General features: G+C 40.4%; 1 protein-coding gene across 4 annotated transcripts in view; it reads right to left on the bottom strand.

Moving 5' to 3' along the window:
- Positions 1 to 15,904, bottom strand: part of TGFBR3 (transforming growth factor beta receptor 3) — a 209,506-nt gene that overhangs the window by 176,178 nt on the left and 17,424 nt on the right. For 2 of the 4 annotated variants that reach the window (XM_061411243.1, XM_061411241.1), the window contains exons 2-3: positions 4,164 to 4,296; positions 1,263 to 1,442 (exon numbers count right to left, since the gene is read on the bottom strand). In XM_061411243.1, the coding sequence (XP_061267227.1) occupies positions 1,263 to 1,350 (88 nt within the window). In that variant the 5' untranslated portion in view covers positions 1,351 to 1,442; positions 4,164 to 4,296. The remainder of the gene's footprint in view (positions 1 to 1,262; positions 1,443 to 4,163; positions 4,297 to 15,904) is intronic. The other 2 variants (XM_061411242.1, XM_061411240.1) reach the window with 1 other exon arrangement.

The following is a 15,904-nucleotide window of genomic DNA, read 5'->3' as shown; positions in this document are numbered from 1 at the left end:
AGCATTCAAAAAAGCTTTCCCTCGAGATATTTGCAACAAGGGGGTCATTCTTTCTGCTTTCCAATCTGATAAACCAAGTTTTACAAAGTGACTTCCACTCAGTCTGCCTACATATGACTCCTGGTCTGAGTCAACTGAAGCCTTAATGGTGGTCCAGCTTCTTCAGTATACCACAGAGGTGAATACCAGAGTTGTTACTAAGTGAGCTCATAAACTAAGAATATCCTTATTCATTGTTAATCTACAATTGTAGCACACTCAATGCATGCTTATTATTATCACTCTCATGCCGTCTCTGGGGTCGCACAGAGTCGGACACGACTGAAGCGACTTAGCAGCAGCAGCATGTCATCTGTACGTGCAATTCAACAGTCAAAACCAAGAAGCTAATCATTTTTTAAGTCAATGTGTGTCTTCTTAAGGCCAGCCAGTTTTCAGAACTGGCCCAACAAATTAGCTCTAATATAGCTCATTACAAAGGAGACTCAAAGCAAATTATAACAAAATAGAGCAAATTAAGTTTCTAAATTTGTTAAGTAACCCTGACTGCCTACACTAAGATGTTGATGTGAGGGATCTGATACTCTTATTTAAGGAACAGTGTTCCAACCAAACCATTTGCTTCTTCTCACCTACAATCTCACATTCTGATGGCTTCTAGAAAGCACAGTATATTTCTGTACTTTTTAATTTTTATATTTTGTTTTGTTTCTGACCACACCACATAACTTATGGGTCCCAGGTCTCCAATCCAGGCCCTCAGCAATCACTGGACTGCTAGGGAATCCCCTCGGTAGTTTTTAAAAAGTTACATCCTAAAAATACCTGAAATAGGCAAAATTAAACATTTCCTAAGTAGTCTGTGCTAGCAGTGTCCCCTCTATATAAAAGATCTATTTACTTTACAATAAAGAACCAAAGGGTTTTCTTGAAATTCTTACTTAGGACAAGAAAGTAAATGTAATCTCTGCATGTAACAAACTTAAGTGGGTTTAAACAACATATGTCTTCTCTAGCCACCTCCACACTGAAGGTTAGTTAGGTATCTGCGTCACCAACGTTCGAATATCTAGCACTAGTGTAGTAAGACATCATATAGACAAACACACGATGTATCTGTACAGGAGTCAAGTATTTTATTCCTTGAAGAATGTAAATACTCAAGCTCTGCATAAATATCACATATTCTAAATTTTTCTAGACTGAGGAAAAATATACCCAAAAGAACATAATGAACATGCAATTTGTATTATGCAACTTACCTGCGGCTGCTAAGCAGGAACTCATTAAGGCAAACATGACAATCACACAATGAGAAGTCATTTTTATTTCTCCAAAAGTGTGTCCCATTCAGTCACCTCAGCCTGTAGTTCTTCAGATTATAGACAATCTTTGCAAATCAGAAGTGGCTTTAAAATCCTTCTTTCCAATTTTCAAATTGCCTGTAAAAATACACATTTGAAGAAGAAAACTTAACGCAGGAATTTCTGTTCATGAGTACATATTGAAGTAAAATGAAGAATTCCTAAAAAGTATAAGAAATTTACCTTAAAAGATGACTAGACAGCCCTCAAGCAAACTGGTGGGGAGGGGGGAGCAGTAATTACCAAATAAAGATTTTTACAGCAAATACTTTTGCAAATACATGTTTGCTTTGATGTTTTAAATCTTTGGTTTTATAGTAAAGTTTCAAGAGTATAGAATAAAATCAAGGTACACCTAAACATAACATCATCAGTTATGTTGGAACACTAATCAATGACACTTAATAAGTGAACTTCAGCAAAAAAAAAAAAAAGACCAACTCTGGTTAGAACTCAATCTAAGATGCAAACCATTATATATAGCATAGATAAACAACAACATCGTACATAAAGCATATATAAAAATATATAATTTATATTTTTTAATTTTTATTTTATAAATTTTTTTTAATATTTTTTATCAACATCCTATGATAAAGCATACTGGAAAAGAATGTGAAAAAGAATATATATGTGTATAACCAAATCACTTTGCTATATAGCAGAATTTAACAAAAAATTGTAAATCAATTATAGTTCAATAAAATTTTTAAAAAGAACTCAATGTAATGTTATAGTGACAGACCTATCATAAGGATCAAATTAAAACATTAATTTAGAATCAACCTGAAAACATAAGGAACCATTAAAAAGCAAAATTCTTATTTCAACTGTTCGCCAACATTTTAGCATGTGAAAACTTGTCTCTCAACTCCATCTGAGACTATCTGGTTACTTGACTAGAGGATCCAAGAGGCTTTTTTAAAACTTTTCCTATCTAGAGCCTTGAAATGACAAGTTTTATGAAGGTGGGATTAACTGGAATATCCTCTGATGACCCTAAAAATTACCTCATTTAGATACTGCAACATACTGATAAATTTTCCAACCTTATCTCCCTGAGTCTGGAACAACCCATAGAAGCTGCAATTCAACAAACATTTATTGAGCACCTACTATGTTCCAGGTGTTGCGTAAGGACATGATTCCTGGTGTCAGGAATAAAAACTATCTGACAACTGGATAAAACTATGAAAGACCCTGCCTGATCTAAGCTTTGGACACGGCAGTATCCCAAGTTTCTAGGATCCACCTCAAACAGCTAGAGACTGCAGCCCTGTTACCCAGAGCCAGAAAAATGCATCCCCAGAAACAGCATGCTACCTTCAGACACAAAGCTAGTTTGGGCACTTGCAGACACAGTACAAATATATAAAAAAAATGGCAAAACAAGTTCGAATTAAATGGTTTTAATTCACTGCATCAAGTGTGAAGAGAAAGATATTTTAAATGCATCTTAGCCTTGGAGAAGGAAAAAAATAGGGTGATTGGGGTACAGTGGTAGGAGAGGGCGGAAACCTTTTCAGTGAACTCCCTTTTGGGTTTTACAAGTATTACCTACCCAGCAATAACAATAATGTTCGAATTTCAAAGATAATTTTTATATATGCTTTAAAACTGAACTATTACATATGCAGGAGGCACTGTGGTCCAATCTTCGTAGGAAAATGGTTTTAAAAACCTAGTATGAGTAAAATACAGATTAGAGTAGCAGTAAAAGGTCTGCACAGGTGTGAATCCACTCTGCCACCTCCCAAATGAGTGATGTCGACCTGGACACTCTGCATGGATGAAAATTCCTACAAACTATTGTGAGGATTAAATGAGTTAACATAGATACATTGTTTAGAACAGTGCCTAGCTCATAATAAGCAATGAATAAATGTTAGCTATTATTATCATTACTGGTCCATTCCCTTTGAGGTATATTTGAACCAAAAAAGCAGAAGAATTAGGGTATAGCTATTTGCATAATTTTTAGCTACTGAAAAATCAGTTTAACTTTTTGTTTACTGCAAAATAAACATTACAATGGACACCAAAAGGAATAAGCTAAAGAGCAGATCACTAAGAAAACAAAGTTATCAAGCAAAATGAGGCACAGTTCATTGGTGGCACAATGGTCTTATTTCAAAAACTGACTAAATTATAGACATAACTCTGGACACCATAAAATTGTTTCCAATCATTGCTTAAAGTGATTGCTACCATAACTCCACATCACCTCAGGTGTAATGGAAGTCTCCTCGGTTACCTTAAAAATCAATGACAAAAAAAAAAATCAATGACAGCAAAGAGAATTTGTCCCTATTTTTTGCCCTTCAAAATATTAGATTTCCTGAATGGATGGATAAGGAAAACTCTAGAAGAACATGTTATTTCAACAAATACTAAAAGGGCAACTTTTATAAAGCAAAACCCTATAAGGAGATCTCAGAAGATGACTTCCCAGAGGATTTTTATGGTGCACACAAACTACATAACCAGCACGAGGCTTGTAGGAATATTTAATAAACTTGTGTCACCCCCTGCCTTCAGCTGCAGAGGGTCTGTGGGGCTGTGCACATTAATCCAGGGCTTAAACCAAGTCTGAATGAACCTGGGAAAGAAAGGCAAACAGTTCTATTAAAAATATAGACTGCAAATTGCTGACAAGAATATTGGGTAATTATTAAAATGCAGCAATTACAGATATAATAGAGCCAAGCTAAACAGTTTGATGCCCAAAGGCAAACCACAGCAAGTTTACACCAGATCTTAAAACATCTCCGAGGAAGTCCAAGACAAGTTGAAACTTACACACTGCTGCTTCGAACAAAGAAGGAGCTTTTCTTCTTTTAGCTTAAAAGTACCTCCACAATGTAACTTGTTCAAAAGAGAAAATAAACTGCAGAGAGTTTTTGTCTAATCTCCCCAATGTGGTGACAGGATCCTAAGGCAAAGGAGAATAAAAAGGGAAGTGTGTCATTCCATTCATTGTAACTCCAGTTTTGGCCAAGACTTGCACATATCAGTGGCTGAACACACAACCTGGGGATCAGTTTCCTAACAGAAGAACACAGGATGATCAAAAGCTTCGAAAAAGTCACAGATCTGAAACAAAACTAGGGAATTACTGATTGTTTTCCTTTTCTGAGGTTATATACTCACACTCAATCTGAGGTCTCACACTCAGTCTGCACAGATCAGAGACTCAACCACCCTGGTTTTCTGACCTCTCTGTATCTCTTTGGACTTTAAGAACAAATAGCTTTCTGTAGAAATATAAATAGGGTGCTCAAAATCTTAAAAGAACAATGTGAAAGATACTGTGAAACAGTCATTTTGCCCACATTTCAAAGTAATGTATTCCATTCAAAGGGTACCAAAACTTATAGTATCCACAAATGAACAAAAAATAATTCTGAGTGAGACCTTAATGGAGTTTTTTTTAAATGAATGTGATACTAATTCTTCTAATTTCCCCTGAGTCTATTTCTAAGGTCATTAAACTTATTGCATTGCCCCACATTCTCTAGTGATACAAGGAGTTCACAGGGAAAGACCAGGATAAGCTGAAAACCCCTACCCAAATGAGTCCTGAAATACATCATGGTTTTTTGAACCAATATTCAAAAGGAATTGGTTGGGAACGATTAGTATTCCCTGGGTTGATGAGGAATTTTTTCAAGTGCAAACCTTGCTCTATCTTAGAGGGAAAACGTGGTGAAACAATGCCTGGCAATAAGCTAACAGCCAGCAAAAAAGATTACTAACTTCCCCTTAGATAGCTAACAGAGTGGCTAAGAACATGAGATTATTCAAAATTGGAACCTACAATTAGCTTCCACCCAATCAGTTTCTCAATTAAAAGAATTAGCCTGCGAAAGATAACATGAACAGCTTTTAAACTTAGATGAGCTCAACAGAATTCATGGATGAAGAGAAGCCCAATCTCCAAGACCAGCACTTGACCAAAATATTAACAATAAGGCAGAGTCAAGACTAGAAACAGGGTCTTCCCATGACAGCACTCTAACTGACCTGAAGTTCCAGGTCAGTTGCCACAAACTAGGAACCGTTTTCTCTCCCTCAGTGCTCAATCTCTGGAAACAGAATGTTTTCTCCAAGAGAGAGAAGCTTGCCATAGCTGCCATCAGACATCAGTACTTCCATGTTGACATGTGCACCTTGCACAAATCATTACTGATCACAAACTAAGACTTGACTTCAGGACTATGGGTGGTGGTCATAATAAGTAAACAGTCCTTGGTGATGCTGTATGACTCAAGTTCTTTGAAGATAAAGCACAAATCTTTGCATTGTCATATCTTAACACTGTGACTGTTAAGCCCCCAATATGGAAAATATTCAACAAATGTGAAGATCTTAAAGATGTGTATATTGAGTGGAATAAAAAATGACCCACTCCCTAAACCCAAATAGAAAATAACACCTGATTTTCTGGTCCTTCAGCATGAAAACGTTTTCTAGCAGATCATTAAAATGTTTCTAGTTTGCCATTTAAGTGAATTTTTTGGAGAAAGGTATACTGTTAAGTCTGCAAATGGTTAAATAAAAGCTGGTAGAAGAACTGCTCTGATGGATATTCAACATGTTATTCAGGGGATTTAGAAAAAAGGCAGGATGGATGACATCAATATATAGCTTGGCAGCCTGAAAAAAGGGGTGTACAGGATACAGAACAGATACTACTGTTTGATGATATTTGGATGCCCTTTAAGACCTGTACAGCATCGGACCTTGCTTCTATCACCAGTCACATCCACAGCTGGGTATTCTTTTTGCTTTGGCTCCATCCCTTCATTCTTTCTGGAGTTATTTCTCCACTGATCTCCAGTAGCATATTGGGCACCTACTGACGTGGGGAGTTCCTCTTTCAGAATCCTATCATTTTGCCTTTTCATACTGTTCATGGGGTTCTCAAGGCAAGAATACTGAAGTGGTTTGCCATTCCCTTCTCCAGTGGACCACATTCTGTCAGATCTCTCCACCATGACCCGCCCATCTTGGGTTGCCCCACAGGCATGGCTTAGTTTCATTGAGTTAGACAAGGCTGTGGTCCTAGTGTGATTAGATTGACTAGTTTTCTGTGAGTATGGTTTCAATGTGTCTGCCCTCTGGGGAGGCCTTACTAATAGTTGTGAAAAGAAGAGAAACGAAAACCAAAGGAGAAAAGGAAAGATAGAAGCATCTGAATGCAGAGTTCCAAAGAATAGCAAAAAGAAGATGAGAAAGCCTTCCTCAGCAATCAATGAAAAGAAATAGAGGAAAACAACAGAATGGGAAAGACTAGAGATCTCTTCAAGAAAATTAGAGATACCAAGGGAACATTTCATGCAAAGATGGGCTCAATAAAGGACCAAAATGGTATGGACCTAACAGAACCACAAGATATTAAGAAGAGGTGGCAAGAATACACAAAAGAACTGTACAAAAAAGATCTTAACAACCCAGATGATGGTGTGATCACTCACCTAGAGCCAGATATCCTGGAATGTGAAGTCAAGTGGGCCTTAGAAAGCATCACTATGAACAAAGCTAGTGGAGGTGACGGAGTTCCAGTTGAGCTCTTTCATATCCTGAAAGATGATGCTGTGAAAGTGCTGCACTCAATATGCCAGCAAATGTGGAAGACTCAGCAGTGGCCACAGGACTGGAAAAAGCCAGCTTTCATTCCAATCCCAAAGAAAGGCAATGCCAAAGAATGCTCAAACTACCGCACAGTGCACTCATCTCACATGCTAGTAAAGTAATGCTCAAAATTCTCCAAGCCAGGCTTTAGCAATACGTGAACTGTGAACTTCCTGATGTTCAAGCTGGTTTTAGAAAAAGCAGAGGAAGCAGAGATCAAATTGCAAACATCCGCTGGATCATGGAAAAACCAAGAGAGTTCCAGAAAAACATCTATTTCTGCTTTATAGACTATGCCAAAGCCTTTGACTGTGTGGATCACAATAAACTGTGGAAAATTCTGAAAGAGATGGACATACCAGACCACCTGACCTGCCTCTTGAGAAATCTGTATGCAGGTCAGGAAGCAACAGTTAGAACTGGACATGGAACAACAGACTGGTTCCAAATAGGAAAATGAGTACGTCAAGGCTGTATATTGTCACCGTGCTTATTTAACTTCTATGCAGAGTACATTATGAGAAATGCTGGACTGGAAGAAACACAAGCTGGAATCAAGATTGCCGGGAGAAATAACAATGACCTCAGATATGCAGACGACACCACCCTTATGGCAGAAAGTGAAGAGGAACTCAAAAGCCTCTTGATGAAGGTGAAAGTGGAGAGTGAAAAAGTTGGCTTAAAGCTCAACATTCAGAAAACGAAGATCATGGCATCCGGTCCCATCACTTCATGGGAAATAGATGGGGAAACAGTGGAAACAGTGGCAGACTTTATTTTTCTGGGCTCCAAAATCACTGCAGATAGTGACTGCAGCCATGAAATTAAAAGACACTTACTCCTTGGAAGGAAAGTTATGACCAACCGAGATAGCATATTCAAAAGCAGAGACACTACTTTGCCAACAAAGGTTCGTCTAGTCAAGGCTATGGTTTTTCCTGTGGTCATGTATGGATGTGAGAGTTGGACTGTGAAGAAGGCTGAGTGCCGAAGAATTGATGCTTTTGAACTGTGGTGTTGGAGAAGACTCTTGAGAGTCCCTTGGACTGCAAGGAGATCCAGCCAGTCCATTCTGAAGGAGATCAGCCCTGGGATTTCTTTGGAAGGAAGGATGCTAAAGCTGAAACTCCAGTACTTTGGCCACCTCATGCGAAGAGTTGACTCATTGGAAAAGACTCTGATGCTGGGAGGGATTGGGGGCAGGAGGAGAAGGGGACGACAGAGGATGAGATGGCTGAATGGCATCACTGACTCAATGGACGTGAGTCTCAGTGAACTCCGGGAGTTGGTGATGGACAGGGAGGCCTGGCGTGCTGTGATTCATGGGGTCGCAAAGAGTTGGACACGACTGATCGACTGAACTGAACTAAGACCTTTACACAGAGACAGCAAAACCACCTTACTGAGTCACAGCAGCAACTCTCCCATATCTCTATAACACAGAGAAACTGGCTAATCCCAAATCCCCATTTTTAGACAGACTTGGTACAAAGAGGGCAAAAGTCCTGGATGGATAAGAAATCTTTGGAATTGCATCAAAGTATAATCAATATTCAATAAATATTTACTATGAGGAGCTGGGCACTGTTAAAGATATCAAAGATATTGCAGGGAAAAAAGGAGCCAAAAATCCTGCCTTCATGGTGCTTATATTCTAGTAAAAGTAACACCATCTACTACATTAGGCAAGAATTCAATTTCCTGAGCCTCATTTCTCCCTTCAATAAATCTTTATTGCTTATTGCATGCCAGGCAATGGGAATATAATGGCCACAAAAAGAGACATATTTTTTGCCCTCGTAGGCTTAAAGTGTGGTGGGATAACCAGCAAATAATCACCAAAAAATGTAATTATAGGCTATGATAAGAGCTCTTTAAAAAAGTATCACCACTTGAAGGATAAGTAAAGGTTTAAAAGCTCTGGTGAAGGATAACATTACAGATAAAGGAACCATTACAAGTCACTGATGCTGAAGGGAGCATGGCTGCAGAGTCAACAGGAAGGAAAAGGAACAGGTTCAAGAAAGAGTTTAAGCAGGAAAGTGCCATGATCCCAGTAGGTTTTTAAAGTTTCCATGGTACGGGCAATGTGGAAAACACTATGGGGGTTGTTTAGTTGCTCAGTTGTGTCCAACTCTTTGCAAGCCCATGAACTATAGCCTGCCAGGCTCCTCTGGCCATGGAATTTTCCAGGCAAGAATACTGGAGTGGGCTGCCATTTCCTCTCCAGGGGATCTTCCTGACCCAGGGATTCAACCTGCATCTCCTGCATTGCAGGTGGTCTCCTCCATCTCCTGCACTGCTAGTAGATTCTTTACCACTGAGCCACCAGGGAAGCCCATGTGGAAAACAGCTGGAGGCTTCTCAAAAAACTAAAAATAGAACTACCATATGATCCAGCAATTCCACTTCTGGGTATATATCTGCTGCTGCTGCCGCCAAGTCGCTTCAGTCATATCCGACTCTGTGCGACCCCATAGACGGCAGCCCACCAGGCTCCCCCGTCCCTGGGATTCTCCAGGCAAGAACACTAGAGTGGGTTGCCATTTCCTTCTCCAATGCATGAAAGTGAAAAGTGAAAGTCAAGTCGCTCAGTCGTGTCCAACTCTTAGTGACCCCATGGACTACAGCCTACCAGACTCCTCCATCCATGGGATTCTCCAGGCAAGAGGACTGGAGTGGGGTGCCATTGCCTTCTCCGGGGTATATATCTAAAGGAAGTTAAATCACTGCAAAAGAGATATTTGCAACCCCACGTTCACTGCAGCATTATTTACAGTAGCCAAGACATGGAAACAAACTACATGTCCACTGATGGATGACTGGATAAAGAAAATGTGGTGTGTCTGTAATGGAATATTACTCAGCCACAAAAGAAGGAAATCCTGCCATTTGCAATAAAACTGATAGATCTTGTAGTCAAGATGCTAAGTGAAGTAAGTCAGAGAAAGACAAATACTATATGAGCTCACTTATCTGTGAAATCTAAAAAACTGAACTCTTGGGAACAGAGACCAGATTGGTATTGCCAAAAGCGGGAGTGAACGGTAGAGGAAATGGGTGAATGTAGACAAAAGGTACAAACTTCCAGTTATCTAAATAAGTCCTGGGGATAGCATGTACAACATGATGACTGTAGTTAACAATACTGTATTGTACATTTGAAAGTCAATAAGAATCAATCTTAAAAGTTAACACAAGTTATAAAAAAGCTGTTAACTATGTGAGGTAATGGATGTTAACTAAACTTACTATGGTAATCATTGTGCAATATACAAATCATTATGTTGTATTTTATGCAATGTTATGTGTGAATTATATCTCAATAAAATGGAAAAAAATTAATTAAAAATAAATAAAGACTTTTCTGGGTACCATGTGGGGAACACACCAAGGGAGCCCAGAGTGCTAAGATGATCAGTTAAAACTCTGATAACAGTCAGACAAGAAAGGTGGTTTAGATTAGAATGGAACCTCAGTTTCTTCATTTGTAAGAAAATAAACTAAAGAAAGCTGAGCACTGAAGAAATGATGCTTTTGAACTGTGGCATTGGAGAAGACTCTTAAGAGTCCCTTGGACTGCAAGGAGATCAAACCAATCAATCCTAAAGGAAATCAGTCCTGAATATTCATTGGAAGGACTGATGCTGAAGCTGAAACTGCAATACTTTGGCCACTTGATGTGAAGAACTGACGTATTGGAAAAGACCCTGATGCTGGGATAGATTGAAGGCAGGAAGAGAAGAGGATGACAGAGGATGAGATGGTTGGATGGCATCACTGACTCAATGGATATGAGTTTGAGCAAGTTCCAGGAGTTGGTGATGGACAGGGAAGTCTGGCATGCTACAGTCCATGGGGTCACAAAGAGTCGGACATGACTGAGCAACTGAACCGAACTGAAACTAACCTTACCTACATCAAAGTGTGGTAACAAGGAATCAAATGAAATTGTACATGCAACAGCACAAAAGCTGTATTACTTATCATTAGCAGCTTTTTTCTACCAAAGGGAATTATTATCCTGGAGCCTAAGATTAAGTAAAGTCTCAATATTCTGTGCCTGCCAGTGGAAAGGAAAAAAGAAGGATCACTCTTGAGTTACCTGGGCTTCCCTGGTGGTTCAGACAGTACAGAACCTGCCTGCTAATGCAGGAGATGTAGGTTCGACCCCTGGGTCAGGAAGATCTCCTGGAGAAGGAATGGCTATCCAACCCAGTATTCTTGCCTGGAGAATTCCATGGACAGAGGAGCCTGGTAGGCTACAGTCCGTAGGGTCCTAAAGAGTTGGACCCAACTGAGCAACTAGCACTTTTACTTTTCACTTCACTCTTGAGCTACCTATACTTGTAGGTAGGAATTCTACATCAGATCAGATCAGATCAGATCAGTCACTCATCATGTCCGACTCTTTGCGACCCCATGAATCACAGCACGCTAGGCCTCCCTGTCCATCACCAACTCCTGGAGTTCACTGAGACTCACGTCCATCGAGTCAGTGATGCCATCCAGCCATCTCATCCTCTGTCGTCCCCTTCTCCTCCTGCCCCCAATCCCTCCCAGCATCAGAGTCTTTTCCAATGAGTCAACTCTTCGCATGAGGTGGCCAAAGTACTGGAGTTTCAGCTTTAGCATCATTCCTTCCAAAGAAATCCCAGGACTGATCTCCTTCAGAATGGACTGGTTGGATCTCCTTGCAGTCCAAGGGACTCTCAAGAGTCTTCTCCAACACCACAGTTCAAAAGCATCAATTCTTCGGCACTCAGCCTTCTTCACAGTCCAACTCTCACATCCATACATGACCACAGGAAAAACCATAGCCTTGACTAGACGAACCTTTGTTGGCAAAGTAATGTCTCTGCTTTTGAATATGCTATCTCGGTTGGTCATAACTTTTCTTCCAAGGAGTAAGCGTCTTTTAATTTCATGGCTGCCGTCACTATCTGCAGTGATTTTGGAGCCCAGAAAAATAAAGTCTGCCACTGTTTCCACTGTTTCCCCATCTATTTCCCATGAAGTGATGGGACCGGATGCCATGATCTTCGTTTTCTGAATGTTGAGCTTAAGCCAACTTTTTCACTCTCCACTTTCACTTTCATCAAGAGGCTTTTGAGTTCCTCTTCACTTTCTGCCATAAGGGTGGTGTCATCTGCTTATCTGAGGTTATGGATATTTCTCCCAGCAATCTTGATTCCAGCTTGTGTTTCTTCCAGTCCAGCGTTTCTCATGATGTATTCTGCATAGAAGTTAAATAAGCACGGTGACAATATACAGCCTTGACGTACTCATTTTCCTATTTGGAACCAGTCTGTTGTTCCATGTCCAGTTCTAACTGTTGCTTCCTGACCTGCATACAGATTTCTCAAGAGGCAGGTCAGGTGGTCTGGTATGTCCATCTCTTTCAGAATTTTCCACAGTTTATTGTGATCCACACAGTCAAAGGCTTTGGCATAGTCTATAAAGCAGAAATAGATGTTTTTCTGGGACTCTCTTGGTTTTTCCATGATCCAGCAGATGTTGGCAATTTGATCTCTGGTTCCTCTGCTTTTTCTAAAACCAGCTTGAACATCAGGAAGTTCATGGCTCACATATTGCTGAAGCCTGGCTTGGAGAATTTTGAGCATTACTTTACTAGCGTGTGAGATGAGTGCACTGTGCGGTAGTTTGAGCATTCTTTGGCATTGCCTTTCTTTGGGATTGGAATGAAAACTGACCTTTTCCAGTCCTGTGGCCACTGCTGAGTTTTCCAAATTTGCTGGCATACTGAGTGCAGCACTTTCACAGCATCATCTCTCAGGATTTGGAATAGCTCAACTGGAATTCCATCACCTCCACTAGCTTTGTTCATAGTGATGCTTTCCAAGGCCCACTTGACTTCACATTCCAGGATGTCTGGCTCTAGGTCAGTGATCACACCATCATGATTATCTGGGACGTGAAGATCTTTTTTGTACAGTTCTTCTGTGTATTCTTGCCATCTCTTCTTAATATCTTCTGCTTCTGTTAGGTCCATACCATTTCTGTCCTTTATCGAGCCCATCTTTGCATGAAATGTTCCCTTGGTATCTCTAATTTTCTTTAAGAGATCTCTAGTCTTTCCCATTTTGTTGTTTTCCTCCATTTCTTTGCACTGATCGCTGAGGAAGGCTTTCTTATCTCTTCTTGCTATTCTTTGGAACTCTGCATTCAGATGTTTATATCTTTCCTTGCCTCCTTTGGTTTTCGCTTCTCTTCTTTTGACAGCTATTTGTAAGGCCTCCCCAGACAGCCATTTTGCTTTTTTGCATTTCTTTTCCATGGGGATGGTCTTGATCCCTGTCTCCTGTACAATGTTACGAACCTCGTTCCATAGTTCATCAGGCACTCTATTTATCAGATCTAGGCCCTTAAATCTATTTCTCACTTCCACTGTATAATCATAAGGGATTTGATTTAGGTCATACCTGAATGGTCTAGTGGTTTTCCCTACTTTCTTCAATTTAACTCTGAATTTGGCAATAAGGAGTTCATGCTCTGAGCCACAGTCAGCTCCTGGTCTTTTTTCTGCTGACTGTATAGAGCTTCTCCATCTTTGGCTGCAAAGAATATAATCAATTTGATTTCGGTGTTGACCATCTGGTAATGTCCATGAATAGAGTCTTCTCTTGTGATGTTGGAAGAGGGTGTTTATTATGACCAGTGCATTTTCTTGGCAAAACTCTATTAGTCTTTACCGTGCTTCATTCCATATTCCAAGGCCAAATTTGCCTGTTACTCCAGGTGTTTCTTGACTTCCTACTTTTGCATTCCAGTCCCCTATAATGAAAAGGACATCTTTTTTGGGTGTTAGTTCTAAAAGGTCTTATAGGTCTTCATAGAACCGTTCAACTTCAGCTTCTTCAGCGTTACTGGTTGGGGCATAGACTTGGATTACTGTGATATTGAATGGTTTGCCTTGGAAACGAACAGAGATCATTCTGTCGTTTTTGAGATTGCATCCAAGTACTGCATTCGGACTCTTTTGTTGACCGTGATGGCCACTCCATTTCTTCTGAGGGATTCCTGCCTGCAGTAGTAGATATAATGGTCATCTGAGTTAAATTCACCCATTCCAGTCCATTTCAGTTCGCTGATTCCTAGAATGTCTGCATTCACTGTTGCCATCTCTTGTTTGACCACTTCCAATTTGCCTTGATTCATGGACCTGACATTCCAGGTTCCTATGCAATATTGCTCTTTACAGCATCGGACCTTGCTTCTATCACCAGTCACATCCACAGCTGGGTATTGTTTTTGCTTTGGCTCCATCCCTTCATTCTTTCTGGAGTTATTTCTCCACTGATCTCCAGTAGCATATTGGGCACCTAATGACCTGGGGAGTTCCTCTTTCAGTATCCTATCATTTTGCCTTTTCATACTGTTCATGGGGTTCTCAAGGCAAGAACACTGAAGTGGTTTGCCATTCCCTTCTCCAGTGGAGCACATTCTGTCAGATCTCTCCACCATGATCCGCCCATCTTGGGTTGCCCCACGGGCATGGCTTAGTTTCATTGAGTTAGACAGGGCTGTGGTCCTAGTGTGATTAGATTGACTAGTTTTCTGTGAGTATGGTTTCAGTGTGTCTGCCCTCTGATGCCCTCTTGCAACACCTACCGTCTTACTTGGGTTTCTCTTGGGCGTGGGGTATCTCTTCAGGGCTGCTCCAGCAAAGCGCAGCCATTGCTCCTTACCTTGGACGAGGGGTATCTTGTCACCGCCACCCTTCCTGACCTTCAACGTGGGATAGCTCCTCTAGGCCCTCCTGCACCCGCGCAGCCAGACCCAGTAAAAGAAGGCAGGCTGCACAGAGGGCACAAGAAGTACAGAGAAGCTGGGCTCTGTTCTCCTCTACCCCTCCAGGGCCTGGTCTACCCTCACTCCTGGCTAAGAGTGTAACCAACACATCTCTCGCCCCAGCAACCTTAATTTCCTAGGGACTGACCTTCAGTCAGTCCTTAAGAGCCCTCTGTCTATCCCAAGCACAAGAGATCTCACTGCCCAAGCGAAATACAGCATAAAGAGGAGGGTGGGCCTGGATACATCTCACAAGGTTGTAAAAGACTAGGTTTTGTTCAAGTTCAAATAAACTAGGACTGATATTTTTAACTCACCCTTGCAGTATTCCAAGAACTACTTTTCACATTTAATATTTCTGCATCTAAAGATTTCAGTTGCTTATAATTTTAAGCTAGAATTCACAGAGAACTATTCTTGGGGGTTCCAAATCTGGCTTACCCAGATGTATTACGTTGGACCAGTCATTTAGCCTCCATCACCCCCTCATCTGCAAAATAGGAATGATATTTTGATTGTAACATATGAGACAGAATATGGGCATGGTACCTAAAACAATATCTGGCCCACATAATACATTTTTTTTTCCATCCAGTACTTTTTTAAAAAAGTAATAGTCATTGAAGTTTTTATAGTTAAAATACATCGTCTTTTAAAAAAAGGCAAACTACCAGTCACAGTATAATATAAACAGCAGTTTACATCAAAGTTTATATTAATTTTGGGATTAGACTTTGTCACCTAGAATTTCAGAAATTCCCTCCATCACCAAAAAGTAATGATTCTAAACCTAATACAAATGTCCTAAAGACAGTTATCATATTGCAATGCTGTTCCAAAAAGGCAGTAAAGCTACTGCCTCAACAGCTCTTGTATGAGTTACAAAGATCTGGCTGCATGGCCCTCCTCAGTTCTACCACAGGATTCCCAAATTAGCTTCAGGGGTTTAGCCAGGGGGCTTTGGAGCTCAGCCTGGCACTGCCACCAAACTAACCCAGATGCCTAGAAGGAAGAAACAGCTATCACCAAAGATCAGATCAGATCAGTCACTCAGTCGTGTCCGACTCTTTGCGACCCCATGAATCGCAGCACAC

The sequence above is a fragment of the Bos javanicus genome, chromosome 3, assembly GCF_032452875.1.
Source record: "Bos javanicus breed banteng chromosome 3, ARS-OSU_banteng_1.0, whole genome shotgun sequence".
NCBI lineage: Eukaryota > Metazoa > Chordata > Mammalia > Artiodactyla > Bovidae > Bos > Bos javanicus.
This window is presented reverse-complemented; position numbering and strand designations above follow the sequence as displayed.